Below are 22302 nucleotides of genomic sequence, written 5' to 3'. Positions count from 1 at the left end.
AAGGACATCTTCTAGAGAATTTTCCATGCACAACTGAAGTGGAAGGAATTAAATTGTTCACCTTCAAGATGGCATTTCCCCTTCTTCCCTAAATTTTGGGTTTTGGATAGTTTGAACCAGCACTTTTTTATTGTTTTGCCTTAACTTCTGTATTTGAAACACCAGATCACTCGCTATACCTCCTCTGTGCTGGATGTGCTCCAGCCTAAACAATCTCTATTCTGTGTGCTTAAATTCCTTTCTATAGTTTCAGCTGAATGTGGAATTCTTTTCTGCTCCTCTGTCTGAATTGCCATGTGCCATTCCTCATGGCACTGGGACAGCTCGTGTGTTCCTCCCTGGAAGGGGCAGCATCTCAGCAGTGTGTGAAGCAGGGTGCGTGTAATCCTTTGGGATCTTTCAGGATAAAAAGCTGCTCTATAAATACTATATCATTTTCATTGTCATTCTGGATTCAGGAGTGAAGTGATCCAACTTAGTTAAAGCAGGATGAAGTGTCTATTTTCATATTTGTTTAATTGAACCACTCAGCATGTCTGATAGCAATGGCTTTATTTGAAGCATGTGGTTCTAATGAGCTGTTAAGATACCAATAGCATTTGGATTAGTCTTTTTGCCAAGAAAGCCAGGTCAATTCTTCAGGAGAATTAAAAAAAACCCCAAAAAACCTAAAGCAAACTTTATTTTAACAGTGTCTTGAATTTCATTTTAGGTTCCATAAATATTTGTCAGTGTTCCTTTTGTAATACCCCTGAGAGCCCTTGGCAAGACATGGGGTCTATCTCCAGAACACGGAATATAAATAAATTCCCCAAACCATGCTGGAGAATTGGAGGTAACTTTAGCCCATGCAAGAGACCTGAAGCCAAGCAAAGGGGTGATCATGGTTCTTGAATTACTATTTGTAAAGAGAAGAGGGAATGAGAGGAAAAAAGGAGAAGTACTGAGAGAGCAAAATCTAAACTCAGTAGAAGGTGTGTGGGAGCCCACACCATCCTGGGCAGGAAGGTGGAGGTGATTTACCAAGGCAATGACAGAAAAGTGACTTCTGCTTGGATTGCAGGTGCTGTTTCCTCCTAATGCTTCCAGAAAAGTTAACCATATTTTCTCATGCCCTAGACAAAAAGGGAGGAAATTTTACATTTTTGATGAGGACTGGTAATGCCATCTATTTCAGAAGATCAGGCCAAGAAAGCACTGGGGGAGCCACCCTATGAGCCCCATTCCCCCAGTTTCCTCGGAATACCTTTGATATTCCTGAGATCTGTGTTCACTTCTGTGGTTTTCAGCACTATATCTAAGAAAAAGAAAAAAAGAAGCCTGTGATGATTTCAAAGACTTGCCTATGGTTAAATACTTAACCAGAGGTTTAGGGTGCAGGGCTTTTGATTTAAGAGCAAGCCCTGTTCTGTGCAGTTGAGGGGGGAAATAGCTGAAATTTTATCCTATCCCTGACCACAGATTGAGATTACCAAAGCTGTACAAAAGCAGGGAGTCAGAATGAAGGAGGTGTATTGAAGGAAGCAGGACCTTGGCTTCTAGCAATGCGCTCTGGTTGCTGGATCAACTCCAATAAAAATTTAAATTCAGACAAGCTGAATGCCTTATTTGTCTGGTTAAAGGGGGAGAAGGTGGGGATGGGTGAAGTTTTTCATTTACCTCTGAATGTTAAAATAATGGTAGTAGGATGTGAGAAGTATATATTCCTTAAGAATCACTATTGTAGTATCAGATAGTTGACAACTGTTTGTTTTTCTTCTTTATGTGCTTAAGCTGGAAAATTGCAAAGCATGGATGAATAGAGGTGTGAGAGGGGTTTGCTGGAGGAGAACCTGTTTTATAGTGAGATGGGAGTCTATCTGTCCACAGATTTAGAATACACTACAAAATGCTTGACATCTTTTATCTCCCTTAAAATTAATGGGAATTGAGTGTTGCTGACACTTCACAAGATCAGCGTGTCTCTTTGCGTGGAGAATTTCCAGCAATGATCAATGATCTCCATACCAGTCCTCGGTTGTCTGCAAGTACTAAAAGGAAAGTATAAAAGAACCATTAACCCCATGTTTTCTGCTTTCACAGACAGCTGTCTGGGACTGTGTAGCTGTTGATATTCTATAGCTTTCTATTCCTGCCACACTGTTCCTACGTATGCTTTTGGAAATGCAACTGAGGTTTGCCAGCAGTTCCTTAATCTGGTTACTATGGAAGTTAAGGGAAAAAAAATCAGGTAACAACCTCCATCTGCAGAACTACTTCTGGTTTTGTGACATACACAGTCAGCATAGTCAGATCATTTTTTACTTAAAAATACCCTTTCTCCCTCACCAAAACAGGAAGCATCTTTCCAGGAATGCTTGGGAAAGTGTTTGACTTTTATGTGACTGAGATAACTGGAAAAAATATTAAGGCTGGAAAAGGTTTAACCAGACAGAAATACCCATCATACTCGATAGATGTATTACCTGTGCTCAATCTGTCCTATTCCTAAATTACTCACTTTTTTCTTCCCAGGCTGGTTATTTTTTAAAAAATATGGAGTTTCAGTTATCCTTTGGAGCTTCATAAAACTTTCTTAAAAAAGCTTTGCAGCCCATTTCTTAATCCTATTCCATCACACAGCTCATGCCAACAGTATGATTTGGCAAGGGGCTGTTTACCTTTCTGCACCATGTCCAGAAAAAGTACAGGAGGGGCAGAGCCACAGCCAGTGTGTGCTGGCAGGGTGCACACAGGCACTTCTCTGCCTGCAGCAAGAGCTGCATTACTGAGGGGTCTGGGCAGCATTTACAGGAGCTGAGCACCAGCTCCTGGCTAACAAAAAAGGAGGGGAGGGATGCTTGCTTTGTTCCTGTACCCAGGGCTTTGGTTTACACAGCTTCATTGTGTTGCACAGGGCCTTCCTGCCCTGCAGCTTTACTTGCTCCGTGACAAATTATTCCTTAATTACTGGATGGCAGAAGAAAAGCTTTACAGCCCTGAGGTTATTCCTAACAAATCAGGTTACAGAAGACTTGAAAATTATATTGAGCAGAAAAGCACCATGAGGTTTCCTTGGGTGCTTGGGCTGTGTTAAGCTTTACTAAGGCAATGTGTTAATGAAGCTTGTTAAAATGCAATTATACGTTAATGCTGTGGATGCAGAAATGAGGATAATCAGCAGAGAGGTGCTAGTGAAGCTGTTGTGATTAGCATGATTTGTGTGTGTCACTGCTGTGCTCAGGGCCTTCACCTCACCGTGCAAGGTGGGTGAACACAAGAAGGCTGTGCCTCAAGAGCTCCCTGGGGGTATGAGATGAAGGAGGATGGCAGGAAAATGGCTGGAGCAAAGCAGCAGTGAGACCACAACATCTTATAATCATAGAGTGGTTTGGGTTAGAAGGAACCTCAAAGATCAATTAGTTCCAACCTCCCTGCCACGGGTAAAGACACCTTCCACTATCCAAGGTTGCTCCAAGCCCCATGCAGGCTGGACTTGAACACTTCCAGGGATGCAACAGCCACAGCTTAACAGGGCAACCTGTTCCAGTGTATGCTGAGTAAAGAATGTCTTCCACTCATCTGATCTAAATATCTTCTTCTTTTAAACTGTTAGATGGTGTTGGCCATGAGGACCAGCAGGATGCCAGGCTTGGCTGCTGACCAGTGATGGTGGGTTCCTGGTGCAGGAAAGCTTTAAGGGGGCATGTGCAGGGAGAGAGCCAGTGCCTCAGCCAATGCTCCCATGCAAGGCAGGAAACACCTATAATTTTCTTTGAAAAATGTAAAAAGGCAGGAGAGAGCCTCGACATATGGCACAGCTGGAAGAGGGTGGACCTCTGGTAAGGAAGAGGTGGTAGAACAGTGATTGGGAAGAGGCCAGGAGGAGCCTTGACAAGTGAAGAAAAGTAGCAGCTGTTTGATGTGGCAGGGAAAGGGAAAGGTGATGTGAGGAGAGGGAGAAGTGGCCAGAGCAGTGCCTAGAAAAAAAATAATATGGATGAGGCAAGAGTGTGCTTTGCCAAGGCTGGAGCAGAGGAGTCTTGATGAAATATGATGGGAGTCTGGATGCAAACTCCAAGTGAGTGGATGGGCAGCCAGGGCTGGGCTTATCAAGGAGCTGCAGAAAGACTTTGGCTCAGGGTCTGAGCCAAGATGGGGAGAGCTAGAGGGAGAGCAGAGCAAAAAATAACACCAGGGCTGTGGGCCTGAGCGACAGGCAGGACAGTAGCAGTGTCCACAGCAATTAAAGAAGGAGGTGGGGAGGGGGAGGAAGATTAAGAGCTCTGAGCTTGAGCTGACAGCTCGATATCCAGGAGATGTCAGGGAGACAGGCAAGGTTTTCGTCCGGACAGAGAGAGACAGGCCCGGATGATTGGATCAGACAACTGGGGGGACTGATTTATGTGAGAAGATTAAAAGAGCTACTTGTAAATATATGTATAGCTTGGCTAAGTGACACCTGAGGGGACAATGACTGTCTGCAAGTGTATGAAGGGATTGGATACTGGAGCCAGGAGGAGGGGGAGGGAACAGTTTAGGAGCGTAGATGAGGATTTTGACTAAGGCAGTGGAATGAGGCGGAGCAAAGCTGGCTGTATTGCCTCGTTAGGGAAAATATCTCCCCTGGAAAACGGAGAAGATTCTTTGGTGAGTCTTAAGAGCTGCATATCCATCTAGATTCCCATCTGCCTGTGGTCACAGGGTGCCTGGCAATCTGGTGTGTGTCCTCACAGCACCTCAAGAGAGGAAGGTGTCACCAGCTTTGTGCAATTGTGCGATTTGTGGCACTTTGGTACCTTGTGTGACTCTTGCTCTCTGACTATCAAGGACCTAAGAAAGCACCTTGTCCATTAGGTTCTCTTCCCTTTTATCTGTCTGTTTTAAAGGGCCATTTCTGCAGAAAGTCCAGAGAGATGGATGGGAATGAGACCTATGGGGCTCCTCCAGCCCACAGTTTGTGAGATTTTCTCCACATGGTCCTTACAACTTTTTAACTTAGAAAGTTTTACTCCCCTGTGAAGCCAAGGGAAGGAGCAGCAGGTATTAGTTTGTTACTGCTGGGCTCATCTATGGGCCAGTGCCAGTCCCTAGTGCCTTGTCTCTGCCTTTTTGGGTATTTCAGAGGGAGATGCAGGGCATCTGCAGGAGGCAGCTCCAGAGTGAGCCGTCTATTGGGAGATTTGGTTTCCTTGCACTGGTTACAGCCTTTTGCAGGTCCCAGGTTTCTATTCATTTTGAGCAACATTGCTCAGACCATGAAAGGGTTTTCCTAGGAAACTTTAACAGAACACTGAGAAAAGTAAAAGGAATGAATGAGCATAAAGTGGATCCATCCCAATGTTTGTTATTTGATTTTCTGGTGGAGGTTCTGCTGTGATACCAGATGGGGGTTAAATCCTCAGATAAATGTTTCAAAGAAAGAGCCCTACTTCCAAAGTTATATACCAGTTGTCTCCTTCTGTCTGACCACCCTTTCCATACCTATCTGGCTGGTCTTTACATTGGTGTCCTAAAGAGATGAAATTCATGTGGTGACATTTTTTGAGGGTCAATCCATCTCCATCCCTTCCAGTAGCTTTTAAGCCTATAAGCCAATTTCACACACTTTGTTTGAGAAGGAGTGATGTGAAAGATACTAAGTTCAAACTTTGTGAAAATGGGAAGTCATGTAGAAGGGATTCTAATTGTGCTGCATCCCACTGCCACCACGCTTGGAAGAAAGGCCATTGCAAGTCTTCAGCCTTTTCTGAATATATAGATGAATTTTCTACACAGAGAGACATTAATGCAACAGTGACAAACAAGCAAATAAATAAATGAAGATGTCATCAGATTCTTGCCCCTTAGTAGGCCCTGAGAAATGGCTCCACAGAATGTGGGGCCATTGGAAATTAAGCTTTATTAATAAATTGCCTGCTGTCCCATCCCCAGTGTGGGGTTGGACAAGTATCAGTGGGAGATGTGAATTGCTGGTGGCTGTTGCACCTCTTTCTGTGCATGAGGTGCTCAGGCTGTCATCCCTTACCAGTGCCAAACCGAATTTCATTATGTACAATCAATAAAAAATAATATGGAACCAAATAGTGCAGAACCAAATTATACAGAACCAAAATTCTTTTCCAGCTTTTCATGCACACTTTAGCTGCATTTTAATGGTGGAGCCCTTCAGTAGAGACCAGAGGTCTCTGACCCATGAAGGTTTCCTTTTTCCTGCAAGGAGTTTGCGTTTGACCTTGGCAGTCACAGTTACTAGCAGAGCTCTGTGCTCTGACTTTCACTTCTGTTTCAGCAGGACCAAAATCTGTGGGGTCCTTCTGAATATTTCCCTCCTCACCCAATATTGCTGAAAATGAGCCTGAAGTGCTGACAGACAGCAGCACTCTCAGTGTGTAGGAATCCAACATAAACAGACTTGCTGGTTGTGTACTTGGACATGTTAAACGAGGTCTCTGCTTTGATCTTCCTTGCAGTATCCTAAAGCCCAGCAAGCAAAGGCTAAGTAAACAGACCTTTGATTTCAGGGCTGTTTGGAGCAGAGGTCTTGTAAAACTTTTATCAATGGCAGAACTGAGCTACTGAAGGTCCCTCTTGGACTGTAGGTGCTGCAAGAGTAGCAGCGTGGTTTTATTGACCCTAACATCTCCCTGCTTCCCATAATGACAAACATCTGGGAATATGAGCCAGCTTCCTGTTGATTGTAATGTGCCAGTTTCTCTAGGAGAGACACCTGCTTATAATCTCCTGTATGGTGAATGGAGCATAAGCTATTTCAGATCCTACAGCTATTGGATCCCACAGCCAGTGCAGCCTTTTGTTAATGCATGTCATAAAGATGCTTAAACAAAAAAAAATCACATGGGACACATCCGTGGGAAACACTCACGTTACTAATCCTGTGTGTTCAATACTCCTTGGTCAAACCCCACAGAAAACAGTATTCTGGCTTGAATGTTACAACAAACTGGATTTTATTTATTTGTTTCCTGTTTTCAGAGCATTTAGTGATTCCCCGCAATCACAAAGGTCATAAATTTTCTTTTGTGTTTAAATAAACAGGAGGTTCTCCTTCAGGATCATCCCCTCCAAAAACAGACAGTAAAAAAAAAAAAAGCACCTAATATCACAAGATTTAAAAATTAAAATTGTGGGTTCTGGCAAACTCCCCTCAATGCATGAAACACAGGAATTGGATTGGCCTGTGCTTTCTCCTAATTTAGTAGTTTTCTCTGTCTTCTGGTGAATTATATGAAGGAGGCTTTGTTTCCCTTACATCCACCAGAGGAAATTGACGTAGAAGAGTGAGATCCTGCCAAGGTATTTTATTTTTTAGAAGCATTATCAAATCATTGTTTTCAACACTAAAAACCACTGTAGTTATAATAATGGAGTCCAGGCTGTTCCCAGTGGGCCAAAGCTCTGAACTCTCATGGTGGAGCCATTTCAGGCAAAGCTTGACTGAGCTCAGGACCAGAACTTGAAGTGTTTTGCTCAGGCCTACCAATGATTATTGCTTCATATCAGGAGAAATGCTAAATGACAAAGTAATTGGCCAAAAATAACTGACCAGTTGTTCCATGCCCAGAGCGCTCCTGCTGTACCTTCTGGAAGTAAAGCAGAGATTGTCGGTGGAGTAAATTGTGAGTCAGACTGCATCTAGACCCTCTTGTCTTCTGCCCTCACACTTTTACAGCTTGGCCTTAAATGACAACCTTTCTTCACTGCCTGTTCTGCCTTAGTCATGAACTGATCCTTTACTGTCAGTCAAACAATGCAGCACTGTTCTCCCTTCGGAAGTGAATTTTGTCTTTTGTTAAATAGTCACATCCACTATTAGATAAGAAGTGTTTTTAACAGCCCTCTGTTTGTTGCTATTTGATGGCAGTTCTTTGATCCCTGGAGGGGTTTGCGGCGCTGTTTGTGATATACAGCAAATCGATTTTACACATTTCCATCTTTTATCAATTAGTCTTCCAATGGGGTTTCACCATAATCAGATTGGAGAATACCATGGCACAGACATTGGGAAGGGGTTGGAATTTACATGCAATAAAGATTAGGGGATTAGCTGCTGATTAGGAATATGCTGATTTCTCCAGCCTCAGGTACAGCAAGGGATCCTGCATGTCTGCTGTTTTCTGACCTTGGGTTTTGACCTTTTGACTCCTTGCTCAGAAATGCCAGCGAGCAGCACGGAGTGATTCCTGACGTGGCTTCCCTCAAGAACAAGTTCAAGACACTTCAACAGTAAAACCTATTTCTGTGAGCGGAGAAGCCCAGAAAGGCTTATGCAAGTGGACAAGCTGCTCAGATGTGCATCAGCTGTGGCAGCACTTGAGTGTGCAGGCAGGAATTCCTGCTGACAGCTGATGCGCCGTGCGTGTGCCGGTACCCGCACGTGCGCGATGGGATGCGGGACAGCTCCGCGCTCGAGACAATATTTCTCCGTGCACAGCTTTTCCTAGATAGCGCCTGTGCTCTCAAGGTTTCTCCCCCTTCCATTTGCAGGAGGGTAGCTGGGACTGCACATTACCAGACACTGAGGTAATAGGATTGCACATTAATTGATATTCCAGTGGCTCTATCTACCTGCTGGATACAGTGTTACATTCCAGTGCGCAGCCCGCCAGCGGAATGGCCTCGCTTGAAATCAGGGAGCAGTCGGTGTCTGCAAAACTCCCGTGTGCCTCTGTAGCTGCTGAAGTTTGGGCAGCTCAAATAAAGCAGCAGGCTGTGCTAAGAACAGGGGGTTAGTAGTTTGCTTGTGTATCAAATAATAATTAGCACCATCTTGCTGCTGATGCAGATGTACAGGGATAAAAGGCAGGCAATGTGGGATGTTCAGCAAAGGAGAAGTATTTACAGATCCATAGTTTGTGGAATTTAAAGGGATTTATATTTTAAATATTTGCTTTCAATACTTCAATTTTGGCAGACTATACCCACTGCTAAGTGCTGGTTTGCTAATACCATTCATCCTGACACATGCCATGCTGGTGTGCAATAGTGGTATGGGAGGAATACCTTCCTCCAGGTGATGTGAGGCAGCTTTTGAGCAGCAAGGAGTGCAGCAAACTTTTGGACATACCAGATTAAATGAAAATCTGATTTTACGATTTTAGAAGCTCAGCAGTCCCAGGACTTTACAGCACAGCCTCTGGCAGTCCTAGGTGGTGCAATTGGACATAGTAAGTCTGACAGAACAAGTCTTCACCTTCTCCTGGTAGTAAAACAAATAAAACCAGGTAAGAGTGCACTAACCCTGTTGGGAGCAAACCAGAGGAGGGGCAGAGGAAATGGGTCCATTTGAAGCTCTCCTAGATGCAGGCAGGCTGCAAAAAGCTGCACTTGCCTCTGTCCCAGTGAGTGTATTGTGTTTTTACATCAGGTAGTGTGTGCTTCAGTGTCTGAAGAGCAGTAACCAGATGGGAATGTTATAAGAATTCAGTGACAGTTTCCCTGTGCAGGAGACTTGCTGTCTGTTGAGTTTAAATGTAGGTTTTCAATGAATCAGCCTTGGGAAAACTTTATTTTAAAGTGCATTCAAGTATTTTCCCCTCCTGGAAGTCATGTACAGGTGTGTATAAGCTAGATTGGCATAACATTCTGCAATGAAACAAATCTTTCAAGTGAAATATTTGGTGCTGAGGAGGTGATGTTCACACTAAAGGCACTTTGGGAGTTTATTCTGGATCAGCTCCAGCCTGGTCATGTAGGTTGAGTGCTCGTTAATGCAAATGCCAGAGGACAGCTTCTGCTTTTGTTTTCCCTGGGGCCCAGGTAGCAGTTGCTGACTGTCTGCATTAGCAGCTGGTGAGGTTTGGGAAGATTGGATCTATAAAGCAAAACATTTGGTTTTGAGGAGGTGGCTCCTCCATTTCAGAGGAGTGTTTCACTTCAGAATAGCTTTATTCTAATTCTAAGAACTAATTGCCCCTTGCAGCTCAATTTCACACAAAAGCAACTTAGTCCATGTGCACCAAAACAGCTTCATGATGTGAAGCAAAGTATAATTGGTGGTGAAAATAAAAAAAATAATTTTAAAGTATGTCTCTGGTCCAGGTTAAGACACTGATGTGGGCATATGTAAGGTAGACCTTTATGATGAGACTTTGATTCAGAGAGAAAGAGCCAGCTCCTATCACATCTACCACGGAGGTTTTGGTAGGGCAGCAGTGAATAGTTTCAGGCAGGATTTTAAAATGCTACTGTCTTAAAAGTGTGTTGAATTTTTCTTTTGGAGCAAAATTTGTTTTTTTACTTTCAATTTTTCTTCCAGAGCAAGACAAGTTATGTATATAAATATACACATAGACATAGGTATATATATATGTGTGTGTGTGTGTATACATATATATATATATTTGTTGTTGTTGTTGTTGTTGTTGTTGATTGCTGTCCAAAATCAATTCTGTTTTCAGAGTTTAGGAACACAACAACCAATTAAAATATTACCATTGCTTAATCAACACACTTTTAAAATCACAACTTTTTGCTTGCATGTGTTTTACTTTGATTGGCCAAAATTATTACCCAAAATATTTCTCAAGCTGAAAAGGGGACAAAACCAGGCAAAACTCTTTGAAAGAGAAAACCAGGTAAAGTCTTGTGTCTTGACAAAAATGTGATTTTCTCATAGGAAAACAGTTCTGCCAAAGGCTCCATACCAAGCCTGCTATGCAGCCATTCAGCTGGAAATGCTTTCTGTTCTAGAGAAGCCTCTGAAAATATCTCCAGTTCTTAAATACCACAATGTTTATCTCTTTGTGGTCACCATCAAACAGTTGTTACCATGCTTTTGTGGTGACCAAACATAGAAGCCCCCAGAGACGAGGGCAGAGGAAAGGGAGGGCTGCGAGCAGCCTTGCCATGCAGGGCACTGCCACTGGTTTCCCAACAGCAGAAGGCTTAGGGATATTTTGGCAGTCTCATGATCAAGAGTGAGTGTTCAAGATGGTTTTCTTCTGAGTCCTTCATGCACTAACCATACCTTTTCCATCGTGGGTATTGGGAAAGGCCAGTAGGAGCCAGCAGTGGATGGAAGAGTTTAAAGTCTTCTCCACTTTTATACCTTAGAGCAAATTCTGGTTAAAAAGGTTTTTAAGAATATTTTGAGGAAAAGCAATTCCTTGGATACAAGTGAAAAAGGCTCCTGTGTCAGTCTATGGCTGAAAACTTGCTGCTGTGGGCTAGCAGGAAGGCAAACCAGCTATTTAAAGGTCCGTGTTTGCATCGTTCCCGTGTATGGCACAGAGTCAACCATCGTGGTTTCTGTTTTCCTGCAGACATAAACAATGACACTTGCCATTTCCTGCTTGCACAATGCTCACACAAGAGCCTGTCCATAAGGGAAACGTCTAATTACTTATTAAACCCTGCACAGTGCTCAGATGGGTTAAATATTGACTACCAAGGCTCAAGAGGAGCCTGTGTCACCAGACATGAACTTGGGCATCCTATTTTCTAGGAGCTGTTCAGATCAAATGGATAGGTGACAAAATGCTGCCCGCAGGAAGGAGGAACAAAGAAGGGGACAACAATCAGAGAAGGTTGTCTCAGAAATGAACACCTATCTTTGGAGCCTGGGGATTTGGAATGTAGTTGCTATTGGTGGCTCGAAGGGGAGTTTTGTTACAAAAAAAAAAAAAAAAAAAGTGAATTAAACTGAGTCTTGCGGAGTGTTTGTTTTACTGAAAGTTTTAAAGATGTGGGCGATTTGGCTGGAAAATCCACTAGGCTTGTGAAGCAGGATTTGCATAGCTGGGAAACAGTTGGAAGGGCATAGTACAATGGTATTTATGTTAAAATTTGGGTAGATCCAACCAGAAGGTAATTCAGGGCTGCCTGACTGAATTGTTTCCCAGAGATTATGGGAAGCAAACAAATGGCTTGTGTTGGCAGGAATGGTCCCTCTGTGACCTGTGGTGGAGATGGTGGAGGTTTGGGTTAGGTTTGGAGAGAGCAGGTTGGGGCGATGGAATTTCAGTTGGGTTCTGGATCCTCCCTCAAGCCAGAGGATTTCTAGCTTTCTTCCAGAATTATGCTTGTCCTTCCTGGAAATAGCAGACTTAAAAAAAAACAAAAACAAACCCCTTCTAATTTTAAAAAACTTTAAGCCATGATTTAAGGCCATTTCTTTTGAAAAAATGCCAAATAAATTAGGAATTAAATTTTTTAGATAGGCTTGCCTTCTTGAATGGGAATGGAAGAGATAGATTGTGAGGGTGTGTGTGCCAACACACCTTTGTTATACTTATCTCTTCTCTAAAAAAAGTATTCTGATTATCCATCTAGCTGCATACCTGAACTGCACCGTCAGTATAATTTTAGCATTTGAGTAGAAATATTAGTCCTCTCCTTTGGCCCACAGTAATCCCACTGGCAGCACTTGAGAAACAATAAATAATATAATTTCTTCCACGCTAGAAACTTTCCAGCATATGAAGTCTGTTTCTTCAAAAGTAATTTGAAGTAATCCTAACTCTCCTATGCGTTTGCTACCTCGAAACCTGAGGGATAAAGTTACTATTTTTTGCTGCTGAAAAAATGTTTGGCAACAACTGAAATTGAATGTCACCCATGCACATTTAATTTAATAAGATGGTAATTTCATGTTAAATAAATACCAACTGATTATTGAAAACATATGCTCAAAGGATTTAGAAACTATGTAAGAGATACGTATCTCATCTACTGTTGTTGAACTAATAAATCTAAGCAATAATCTAGTGCCAATTGTTTAACATACAATAACTATTTTATTAAATGTCAGTGAAATGTGTATGCAGGGCACTTAATTAAATGGAACATGTTCCCAGATATTCTAGTTTTCTTAGTTTTGGAACATCTAGAGTAGGAAATTTACTGGCAGCCTTCACACAAGGGGCTAGTTATCACTCATGTAAAAATATGGCAGGTGCTTTTTGTGCTATCAATAAATATCCATGTCATCAGCAAAGCAACTCCTACCACAGAGGAAGGGAAGAAAGAGAAGATATGGCACTTCACTTGCTGTGAAATGGATCTGCAGAGCTGTTTTCTCCATCAGGTTGTTGGGCTGAGCCATGCACCCCAAGCCTGGAGCTTGCTTCTGCAAACAGTCCATGATTTCCAAATCTAAGCCCGACCAGCCATCAGGGCTGGTCAGCAAACACTTGTGGTGTTTTTGTGTTCCTCACTCAGAGTCTTTGTTCTACGGAGATGCTGTTGGTTTTTTCTTTAATCTTTTGATTGTTTTTGATAAGCATTGTTTTTGTCTGTGGGCGCCTATGTTTTCAAGCCAAGAAGGACCCATTAGCTCATCTAATCTGATCTCCTCATGTCACATACCAAAGCATTTGGACCAGTTACCCCCACGCTGACCCCTACTTTGCTTGGCTAACACATACCTTTTGGAAATGCAAACTGTTTTGTTTTGAAAATATGAAAAGATGTTGGATTCACCAGTCCTTTGAACTGCTTATTCCATTAGTTAATGGGATCCATGGGCAACACATTCATCCTTTTATCTCTCTCAAAAAGCATTTTTATCAGTTCTGCTCTCCGTGTAATGGCTTCCAACTGTGCAGAGAGCCAAGAGTTCCTCTCTTTCAGGAACACCTACTCCTCTTGATTGAAACTGTTCCCAACACTGCTCTGTAAAGCCTTCCCTGTGGGACTTGCTCCTTGGTAGAGTTTGTCCTAGCAGAGCCAGGCCTCTGTCCTTTCATCCACCATTACAGTCAGAATGCCAATACAAATAATGGTATTAATGATATGCAGAGAGTGTGATTACATAATCCTCATCTTGGTCTTGCAGAGAGGGTTAAACTATTGTAGAAGAGGTTAAACTCTGGTTGTAAGCAGGAATTGTCCAGCCCAGCTTTGCAGCAGCAGATACCCCAAGATAGGCAACTCTGGATGTGTGTTTCAAATATGGCTTTTAGGTGGCCCTTTCCAGCTGCCTGTGTACATTTTGAAGCATGGGAAAGGTAAAGGAAATCCACTTTGCTGTGAACCACCCTGGTAGTAAAGACTTTGGAAGCTCAGGTTTTACAGTGATGAGCATGGTGAAGGCCAAATGTTGCTTCAAGTTTTGGTGTAAGAGATTGTGTTTACACCAAACTAGCAGTTTGGTTGGTAATCTCTCTCCAATTCCTTCATCTCACTGCTGTAGTGAAACATTTCTGTGCTTAGCTCTATTTTCCTCACAGGACATACACTGTCTGTGGTACTCCAGCCCCTCATGCTAATTCCAAGTGTTGATGGGTTGTTTGGGTGCTTCATTGTAAATGACTTTGCTAATTTGCTAACACAGAACTTCAAAAGAAGTCTTATCTACATAGAAAGTGAATGTGTTTGGTATTAAATAATAAAATATACATAACCCATGGGGCTCTTAAAACTTATTTAACTTCTTTATAAACTTTACAATACAGTATGTGGATATTATAAATTACTTTCCATTCCAAGAAACTGTCCGGGCTTGTTGACCTTCCTTGGAATTTCCTCTTTGTAATTATGTTTAATGTGTTAATAAAGTTCACTTTGAACTGTGTGATGGCAAATGGTCTCATAGGACATGGGTCAGTGCTGGTGCGTTCACCATATGTGAAGCTTGATATTAGTGAGCAGTTCAGTTGTAGGAATAGCAAGGATAAGTCCAAACAATTGCAGAAGCAGTATCTCCCCCCCAGCTTAGCAGTAAAAAGGGGTTCATGGAAAGTTAGGAATGTGAAGTGGGAAATCATTTAGCTTTCACTGCTAGGTGTTACTAAATTATAGTGCTGGGTTTTGAGTCACTATCAAAACATCATATATTTAGAGGGTTTTCACACAGAGCTGTAAATCATGTTTACTACATGTATGAGTTGAATGAGTGCATGAACTTTGCAGTGCAGTCCAGGAAGATATAATTACATGTGTGTGTGTTTTTGTCTGTGAGAAATATGGACAGGAAGCTCCAGGCTATTCCACTCTTGTGTCTTAAATACACTTCTAGAAGTTGTTTTTGCTGCTTCCTGGAAATAGCTATTTGCTAAAGCAAAGAAGCTTTCTTGGGTTTTACATAACTCCTTTTGCCAAGAAATGGCAACTACTATCCCTTCCCAAGGCACTGGGGAGGAGAGCAGGAATGCTAGTAAAGCAGTGTCAGCAGCAGAGCAGCAAGTGGGGCTTTTCTGTGGTGTAGGATAGTGGATATAAATTGAAAATTGCCCAGCTGTTCAGTGAGACAGGTGTAGGGTCTGTCTTTTATATAATGGAACAGAATGGGGATTCCAGTTGCTTGTATTCGTAAATGAGGCAAATAAATCTGCACACTTGTCTGCATGTATATGAGCAGAAATATTTAAAACAAATGAGGTGATCATGGCATTTCCTTGTTAATGTTTGACTGAGTTTATATGATCTTGAACAGAAAACTTGGCATCTGGCTGAGCTTGTTGGTTTCTTTCTGGTTGTGTTTATATGTATTTGCAGATGGGGAAACTACAAGCAAGAAAATAACTTTGTGGAAAATGTAGTTTCTGGATTGTTGAAATTATATTTTAAGCCTGATTGCACCCTGGCCCCTGGAACTCCAGGCATGATCCCTGCTAGTAACTAAAATTATTTGAATGTTATCGGGCAAAGTTATATTTAGTTTGTATTTGGAGAAAGAATAACAACAAAGCACGGGGGGAGGCAGCTGCATTCTCATCACTTCTTCCCGAGTCACATCCGTAGATGTCAAATCCCACCCTTCTCCCTCAGCCAGAGCAGTAGAGAAATTATTCTCTCACATTGTTGGGTTGAGGACAAGGGGGACTTAAGAAAACCTGCCCACACTGGGCTTGTGTCGAGGTGGGGCTTAACTTTCTGAGCAAGCTCCTTCTGTTCAGACAGGCTGTAGAACCAGCTGCGCCCTCTCCACTGAGACGGGGTTTAAAAGCAGTGCCCTGTGGCCATAGAGAGCTGTCCTTGCCTGGTGGAAAACTGCAAGAGTTTCCTCTCCCTTCCTGACTACAAAAATGCCTGAAAATCTTGGATGGAATATCTACCTGGGGCCTCGTTTTCATGCCCTTCTCCCATACCCCATGAGAAAATGCTACAAGAAGTAATTGCTGTGTTCAGGAGCATCACAGATTGGAGATTCTTGGTGCTTAAAAAAGGCTGATGTTTCCAAGAATCACTGCCTAATGGCTAAGAAATTAGGGGGAGCACAGTGTAGGGACTCCTCCAGGATTTATACTCAGGGCCAGAAGGCACTTGCTCTCTGCTGCTCCACCTTGAAAGGATCCATTCTGCAGCTTTGGCCTGTGAGTGCAGGCAGATGGCAGTTGACAGGATTCATTCCCCCTAGCCAGAGAGATGATACATATTAGCATTAATAAATATATGAAGTCACTATTTTAACAGTCTGGTTTAATGAAATGTTTTCAGGTTTCAGAACTATCCCTTATGCTGTTGCTCTCCTGTTCTTGAGGTGTTGCCTTGCCCACAAACAAGGAAAGAGCAGTGCTATAGTGAGCAGGCACAGGGTATTGCACTCAAATTAGAGCATTTCTACTCACACACAACACAAAGCTGGAGTCCAGGACGGCAGAGATCATGACACTGGCTGCTTGAGCAGTAATTTCATCTGCCTTTTAATGCTGCCTTAGAGCACGGGACAGACACTGGTAGCAGCGAGGGATGGGAGGTCAGTCAGAGCCAGGCTTCAGCCTTTTTGTACCTCCCTGGCAGCTGTAGGTGAAGCAGCAGGTGCTTTCCTGGGATTTTGCCTGGCTCAGCAGCTGTAGATATGTATGCAGCCTGCATGGCCCGTGGCCTGGGCTCCGCTCCCACAGTGCTGCACTCAGCTGTGAGCACACACGTGCCCAGCCCTGCAGGGTCAGACACCAGGGACACTCCCAAATCAGCGCCTTGGGAGGGCTAACTGGGCACTCTGCCCTCCTGGAACCCCCTGGCATATTATGGGCCAGTTCTAGAAGTTGAGGAGCTCCTGTCAGTAGCTGCACACAGGAAATTAGCAGGCTCAGCATGTTTTTACTACATCTTTTTACTCTGTTCATGCAGCAGGAGATGGGACTGCTATAGAGAAACCTTGGACATTAATTTCCAAGAGAACCTGAGTAGTGCTGAGCAGTTTAATATCTGGATTCAGAGGGGGGAGATGTTTATGCCTAGACAGTGTGTGAGGCAGCTCTGTGTCAGCAGCACCCACTGCTCAGGGGATATTGGAGAAGAGCCTTTTTTCAAAACAAACTTACCCCTCTCTGCTGCCTCCCCTGATGCCTCTGATGGTGAGGAGTGGTGAGATGTGCCAAAGTGTGTCTTGACTGGACAAGCATTCATCTGTCACTGTTGCAGTCCCAAGGCAGGGCTCTACAGATATGTAGTGAAATAAGACCCAATGAATGCCTGTACATGAGAAAGAGAGATAAACATCCGTGATGATATCAATATTTTATTCTTGCTGTAGCCCAGCTTCAGGAGGTCCAGCTTGCCAGGGCGTCTGAAGCCTCTGGTGTATGTGAAGGTGCTGCATTATATTGTGATTCTTTGTAAACACAGTAGTAAATTACAGTATTGTAATAATTATCATGGTGCTTGATATTTGCATCAGAACACTGATTCCAGAGAGTATTGCTTGAGCAGAACATTATTAATGCAAAGATGAGAGGTAAGAAAATGGAAATACTTACAGAAACAAGGCCTTATCATCTTTGTCCTAGAGCTGTACGTTACCGAGAAGTTCATGCTGTGTCTGGCAAAATTCACAGCAGGAAAAAAGAGTGAGGGGAGGGTTTTATTCCTGTTCCCGAGAAAGCTGCTGGAGGAGCTAATGAAGAGCTGCAGTAATGTTTTTAGGCAGAATGGCTCTAAGAAATGCACCCTTTTCTAAATGTCATAAAGGTCTGCGGATAGATCCTGTGACAGGGACTGATCCAACAATTCCTCAGAATGAAAGGTCAGTCAAAGGAAAATGGCATTTAGGAGGACCAAGCTTACCACTGACCCAAAAACATGTGACAGGTCCAGAGGCAACTCTGGTGCCATCAGGAGCCCCGCTTGTGCAGGCTGCCCCAGAGAAGCACATGACGTGAGTGGGAAACTATCTGATTCCTCCAGGTCTCAAAATTCATCAGGAGTCACCATGAATGTCGGAAGGAAAGGGATTTTGAAGGAGCCTACAGCAGGCTTCCAAGCTGGGAGGAGAGTGCTCCTCTCTCCACTGTCCCTGCTTGCCCTGCACCAAACATTTTTTTTCCCCAGTACTAATTATAGATCTGTTTTTGTCATTTGAATATGCATGAAGGAGTGTCCTGGCTCACAGGCAGGTTGCAGTGAAACTACTCTTAAAGTTTGACTTGGTTTGATAGGGCTCTGAGTCAGAAAGAACCTCTCCAAGGGCCAGCCCAGAATTTCAACAAGTCTGTGGACTTGTCTGGGCATTTCTGCTCCTTTGCACTGAGTGAGGGCTCCATGTAGGGAAATGTAGCAGAATGTGGGAGCAGATTGTCACCCAGTGTTTGTGAATTCTGCCTTATCAAAGGTAACACACATGGCCCTCTTCGTGGGTGGATTTTTACTTTAAAATATTCAGCAATGCAATTTGTGTCGGACCAGCATTCCAAAGGTCTTGGGGTTATCTTTCCATCCATGGGGAAGGTTGGAAATCTCACAGGTGAAGAACCTAAGGGTGGTTTGGAATTTTTAGAAACACCTGGACAGGCAGGATTTCTCATGGTGTTTTGCCAGTTCCTTTAGAGTATTGGAGGATACCATCACCTCCAAGATCTCCCACAGGTGACTGTGAAGATGTGAAGGGGTGGGTGTTATCTTTGCCTTCTTTGTTATATTTGTTATCTCTGACTTTTTCAGAATAAGTGCTCTCAAAGTCCTTACTTTGGGTCATTAAGAGTTCATCAGAATCTGAGTGTGTCTAAGACCATTGATTTAACCAGCCTCTTAGTTAGACTAATAAATTTCAAGCTAGTTCACCACTCTTTTCTCAGCTTGAGCAGCATTTCTTTTCACCAGGAAAGCTGCAAAATTCATGGGTGCAATTCAACATGAGTAACTGCAACAGCAGCTCTGGAGTCATTCAGGAGCTGGACTGTATGTGCTGCCTCAGTCATGCTGAGGAAAAATCAAGCAGACTTTGGAATAATAGGAATTAGTCATGAGGAAGTGCAAATATGAGCTCTGTAGTTTATCCCCTGTGGGTGCAATCCTGCAAAACATTAGGAACAGGAGTAAAATATGAGGGAATGGTTCCAAATCCCACAAACATCTTGTGGGTTTTGGGTGCAACTCAGCATCAGCAATCTTTAGCAAAACATTTTGCCCTTGTGCAAGAACAGGGCACTTATTATCACGCCCATTAATAGACTATTCTGGGAAGAGCACTGCTATTGCAATCTGTGTAGAGAACTTGTGCAATTAATGAAAAGGCAGAAAAGGCAGATGCAGGAAAAATTCTCTCAACTTTTCAGAGCCTTGGGAAGGAATTTCAGTTGGAATTCAGCTATGGGAGCATTCCCACTGTTGGAGCCTTTATCACTTCTTTTTTCTGATTGTTGGCCTGTCCAAGTGCATCCTGTTATCATGTGGCAAACAGTGTTTTTAGTCAGACATTCCAGGGACACTCTCTTTTGTATGAAATTATCACCTTTTACAAAGAGCAAATATTTGTCAAGTGGGTCAAACCAGCAGGGTTGCTAAGGAAATTTATAAAAATATCCTCTTTTGGACTATAAGCAATGTTAACATGTCAGGCTAAGCTGTGCTTTTGTTGAAGCACTACCCAATGAATGTTCTGTGTTCAACAACTGCAGGATTATGTGTCTCAGATAAAGCCCATCTGGTGACTATTAAAGGGAATTACTGTACATACAACATGAAAGAATTAAAACATTTGGGGGGTGTGGGGCAGTGTTTTGTTGTAAGTACCACTCCTGTTACTGATTTTACCTTCAGGATAGGTGTTAAGTTTAAAACAACTACAGTTTCTTTACCAAATACACCAGGAAAGTTTGTGTGTTGGGCTCCTTCTTGTGACAGGAAAATGCTGGAAATTTTGGAAAAGCAATAGAGCCCAGAACCAGTCTTCCCTGGTGGGTTAGCATGAGCTGCAAAACTACAGCTTCAGATCTTGCTGTACCCCTCTGTAACTGCTGACATTTTCAGCCTTGGTTGTAAGTGATTTTTGGTAAGCACCTTCTATTCTGTACAGCAGTCAGTGTAGTGGCCGGATTGATGACTCGGCTTTGAATCAGTGCTGTGTCACTGGCAAAAGTCGTAACAGCTGTTCCTGTCTCTGCTCTTTCCTAGGCCCCCCAAGGATCGCCGATAAAGTGATTCACCGGCAGTCCGTGAGGCTGGGCAGGACCATCAAGCTCCTGTGCCCGGTGGAAGGCGACCCCCCGCCCCTCACCATGTGGATGAAGGACGGACGGACCATCCACAGCGGCTGGACGAGGTTCCGAATCCTCCAGCAAGGGCTGAAAATCAAGGAGGTGGAGAGCGAGGATGCGGGGACCTACATCTGCAAAGCCACCAACGGCTTCGGCAGCACCAACGTCAACTACACCCTCATCGTCATCGGTGAGTCGGGCTGGGCAGAGCCAGGCCTCCCCTCCTCTGGGGACACAGGGAGAGAGCTGATTTCCATGTAGCTGTAGGTGCTTGCAGGTTTGCTCTGCTAATCATTCACTGACCTCCACTCTTAGCTGGCCCCTTCCAGTGTTTGAGGATTGCCAGAGCTGGCTGTGCTGCTGCGCATCTTCTGCTGCAGCCGGCTGCAGGCAGATAAGATTGCAGAGCGCCAAAGGTTACACATAAACAGAAATGATGCAATAGCCACTGGGGTCCAGATCACAATGAATTCCACACAGGAAAGGCTGTGTGATAAGGAGAGGTCACACTGATCTTTATGTTTGCTGTTGGAACAGGATAGCTCTCAAAACAAATGTTGGAGCACCCATATGAAAACACACAGCAGGGAGATCCATGTGCTGAGCTGTTGTAAAGCATGGAGTCTTCAGGAATAATAATATCTGGATTGAAACAAAGCTCTGAGCTGGCATGTAACCCAGGGATGCTCGGCTCCTGAGAAATCTTCTTGGTGGAGGCAGGATTAAAAAAGCTTCAGATGCTGTCTCAGTGGTCATGGGTTCATTGGCAATGCTTTTGACCATTTTCAAAAGGCTTGCTTGGCCCAGCAATGAGATTTTTGGGGCCACTTGCTGGGCTGAGCATTCCCAAAGAGTCCCAGAGACATTTCTCTGAGTAATCAGAGATTCCTCTGCAGGGGCTGCCACAGAAATGTGCTCTTTGGTGCTTGACTGAGAGAAGGAAAAGAGCTGGGTGAAACTCAGTGTGTTAGAGGATGTTGAGGCAGCCAAGGGGAGGGTTACAGAGCAGGGGGTGAGATCAGATATCTTGCTCACCTTTTGCCTGATCAGCATCCCAAGCATTTGTCTACAAAGTTCTGTTTCTCTGAGATGGTGGGAATGAGAACAGAGTTTAGGGCAATTTCCAGCTGCCTACTGGTTGGCTCTTGGCCTGGTTTTGTTCTATTTCTCCTTTTTCCTGTTTGCAGCAGGAGGGGGAACTGCTGTGGGCTCAGGGCATGTAGCAGACACTTGGTGCTGCTTGATGGAGGATTATCACCTGAATCACCTGATAACAGGGTGATTCTTGGAAAATGCACTTTGCTGCACAGCCAGTATAAGAAATGGACCAGAAAGTAAATATCTCATCTGGAAAGAGATGCTTCTGTGAGGGAAGGTGGAGGGCTTCTGCCTATTCTTGGTAGCACAACAGAAGCAAATGAAAATAAAAAGCCAGGAGGCACAGGGTAAATGTTGGACTAGAATTCAGGAAAGACTGGGACAAAAACTCCAATTCAGTACTCAGGGAAATTGGATTATCAAATATAATTGTGTTAAGAACAATAGTATTAATTATATTTGGCACTGAAAAGCCCTGGGCAGAAACACTAGTTATTTAGAGCCTCATCAGGCATCTATGGAAGGAAATGGCAAACTCCCACTGGCCTCTGTGGGTGTAAGATTGAGCCCTATGCAAACAAATATTGATCCCCAAGTGCCAAGAAAAGGGTAACTTTAACCTAAATCTTTGTCAGACATATGAGCTGAAGTATCATTCATTTCCATGCATCCTTGTAAATACTGGCTGAACCCAGTAGTTCTTTATGCTATTTTGCACCTTATTTCCTTGTCTCCCAGTGTGCCCTTGTGCATTCTTGTTGCTCAGACCATTTTTGATGGATTACTTATGTCCCCTGTCTCTAGTGGTACAGTTGTGTTCATGTAGCGTTTCAAACCGATTGCT

At 43.4% G+C, this 22302-nt stretch overlaps 1 protein-coding gene and 1 long non-coding RNA gene across 2 annotated transcripts in view; one reads left to right on the top strand and one right to left on the bottom strand.

The window, feature by feature from the left end:
- Positions 1–22302, top strand: part of FGFRL1 (fibroblast growth factor receptor like 1) — a 167061-nt gene that overhangs the window by 61168 nt on the left and 83591 nt on the right. Inside the window, exon 3 of the mRNA XM_041402793.1 lies at positions 20278–20550. Coding sequence (XP_041258727.1) covers positions 20278–20550 — 273 coding nt within the window. The remainder of the gene's footprint in view (positions 1–20277; positions 20551–22302) is intronic.
- Positions 14559–17904, bottom strand: LOC121335032. The gene is made up of 3 exons (XR_005952512.1): positions 17646–17904; positions 17211–17325; positions 14559–16296 (listed from the first exon to the last, which is right to left on the bottom strand). It is a non-coding gene; the product is annotated as an uncharacterized LOC121335032 (long non-coding RNA).

The sequence above is a fragment of the Onychostruthus taczanowskii genome, unplaced genomic scaffold (genome assembly GCF_017590055.1).
Source record: "Onychostruthus taczanowskii isolate IOZ18803 unplaced genomic scaffold, ASM1759005v1 scaffold2, whole genome shotgun sequence".
Taxonomy (NCBI): domain Eukaryota; kingdom Metazoa; phylum Chordata; class Aves; order Passeriformes; family Passeridae; genus Onychostruthus; species Onychostruthus taczanowskii.
This window is presented reverse-complemented; position numbering and strand designations above follow the sequence as displayed.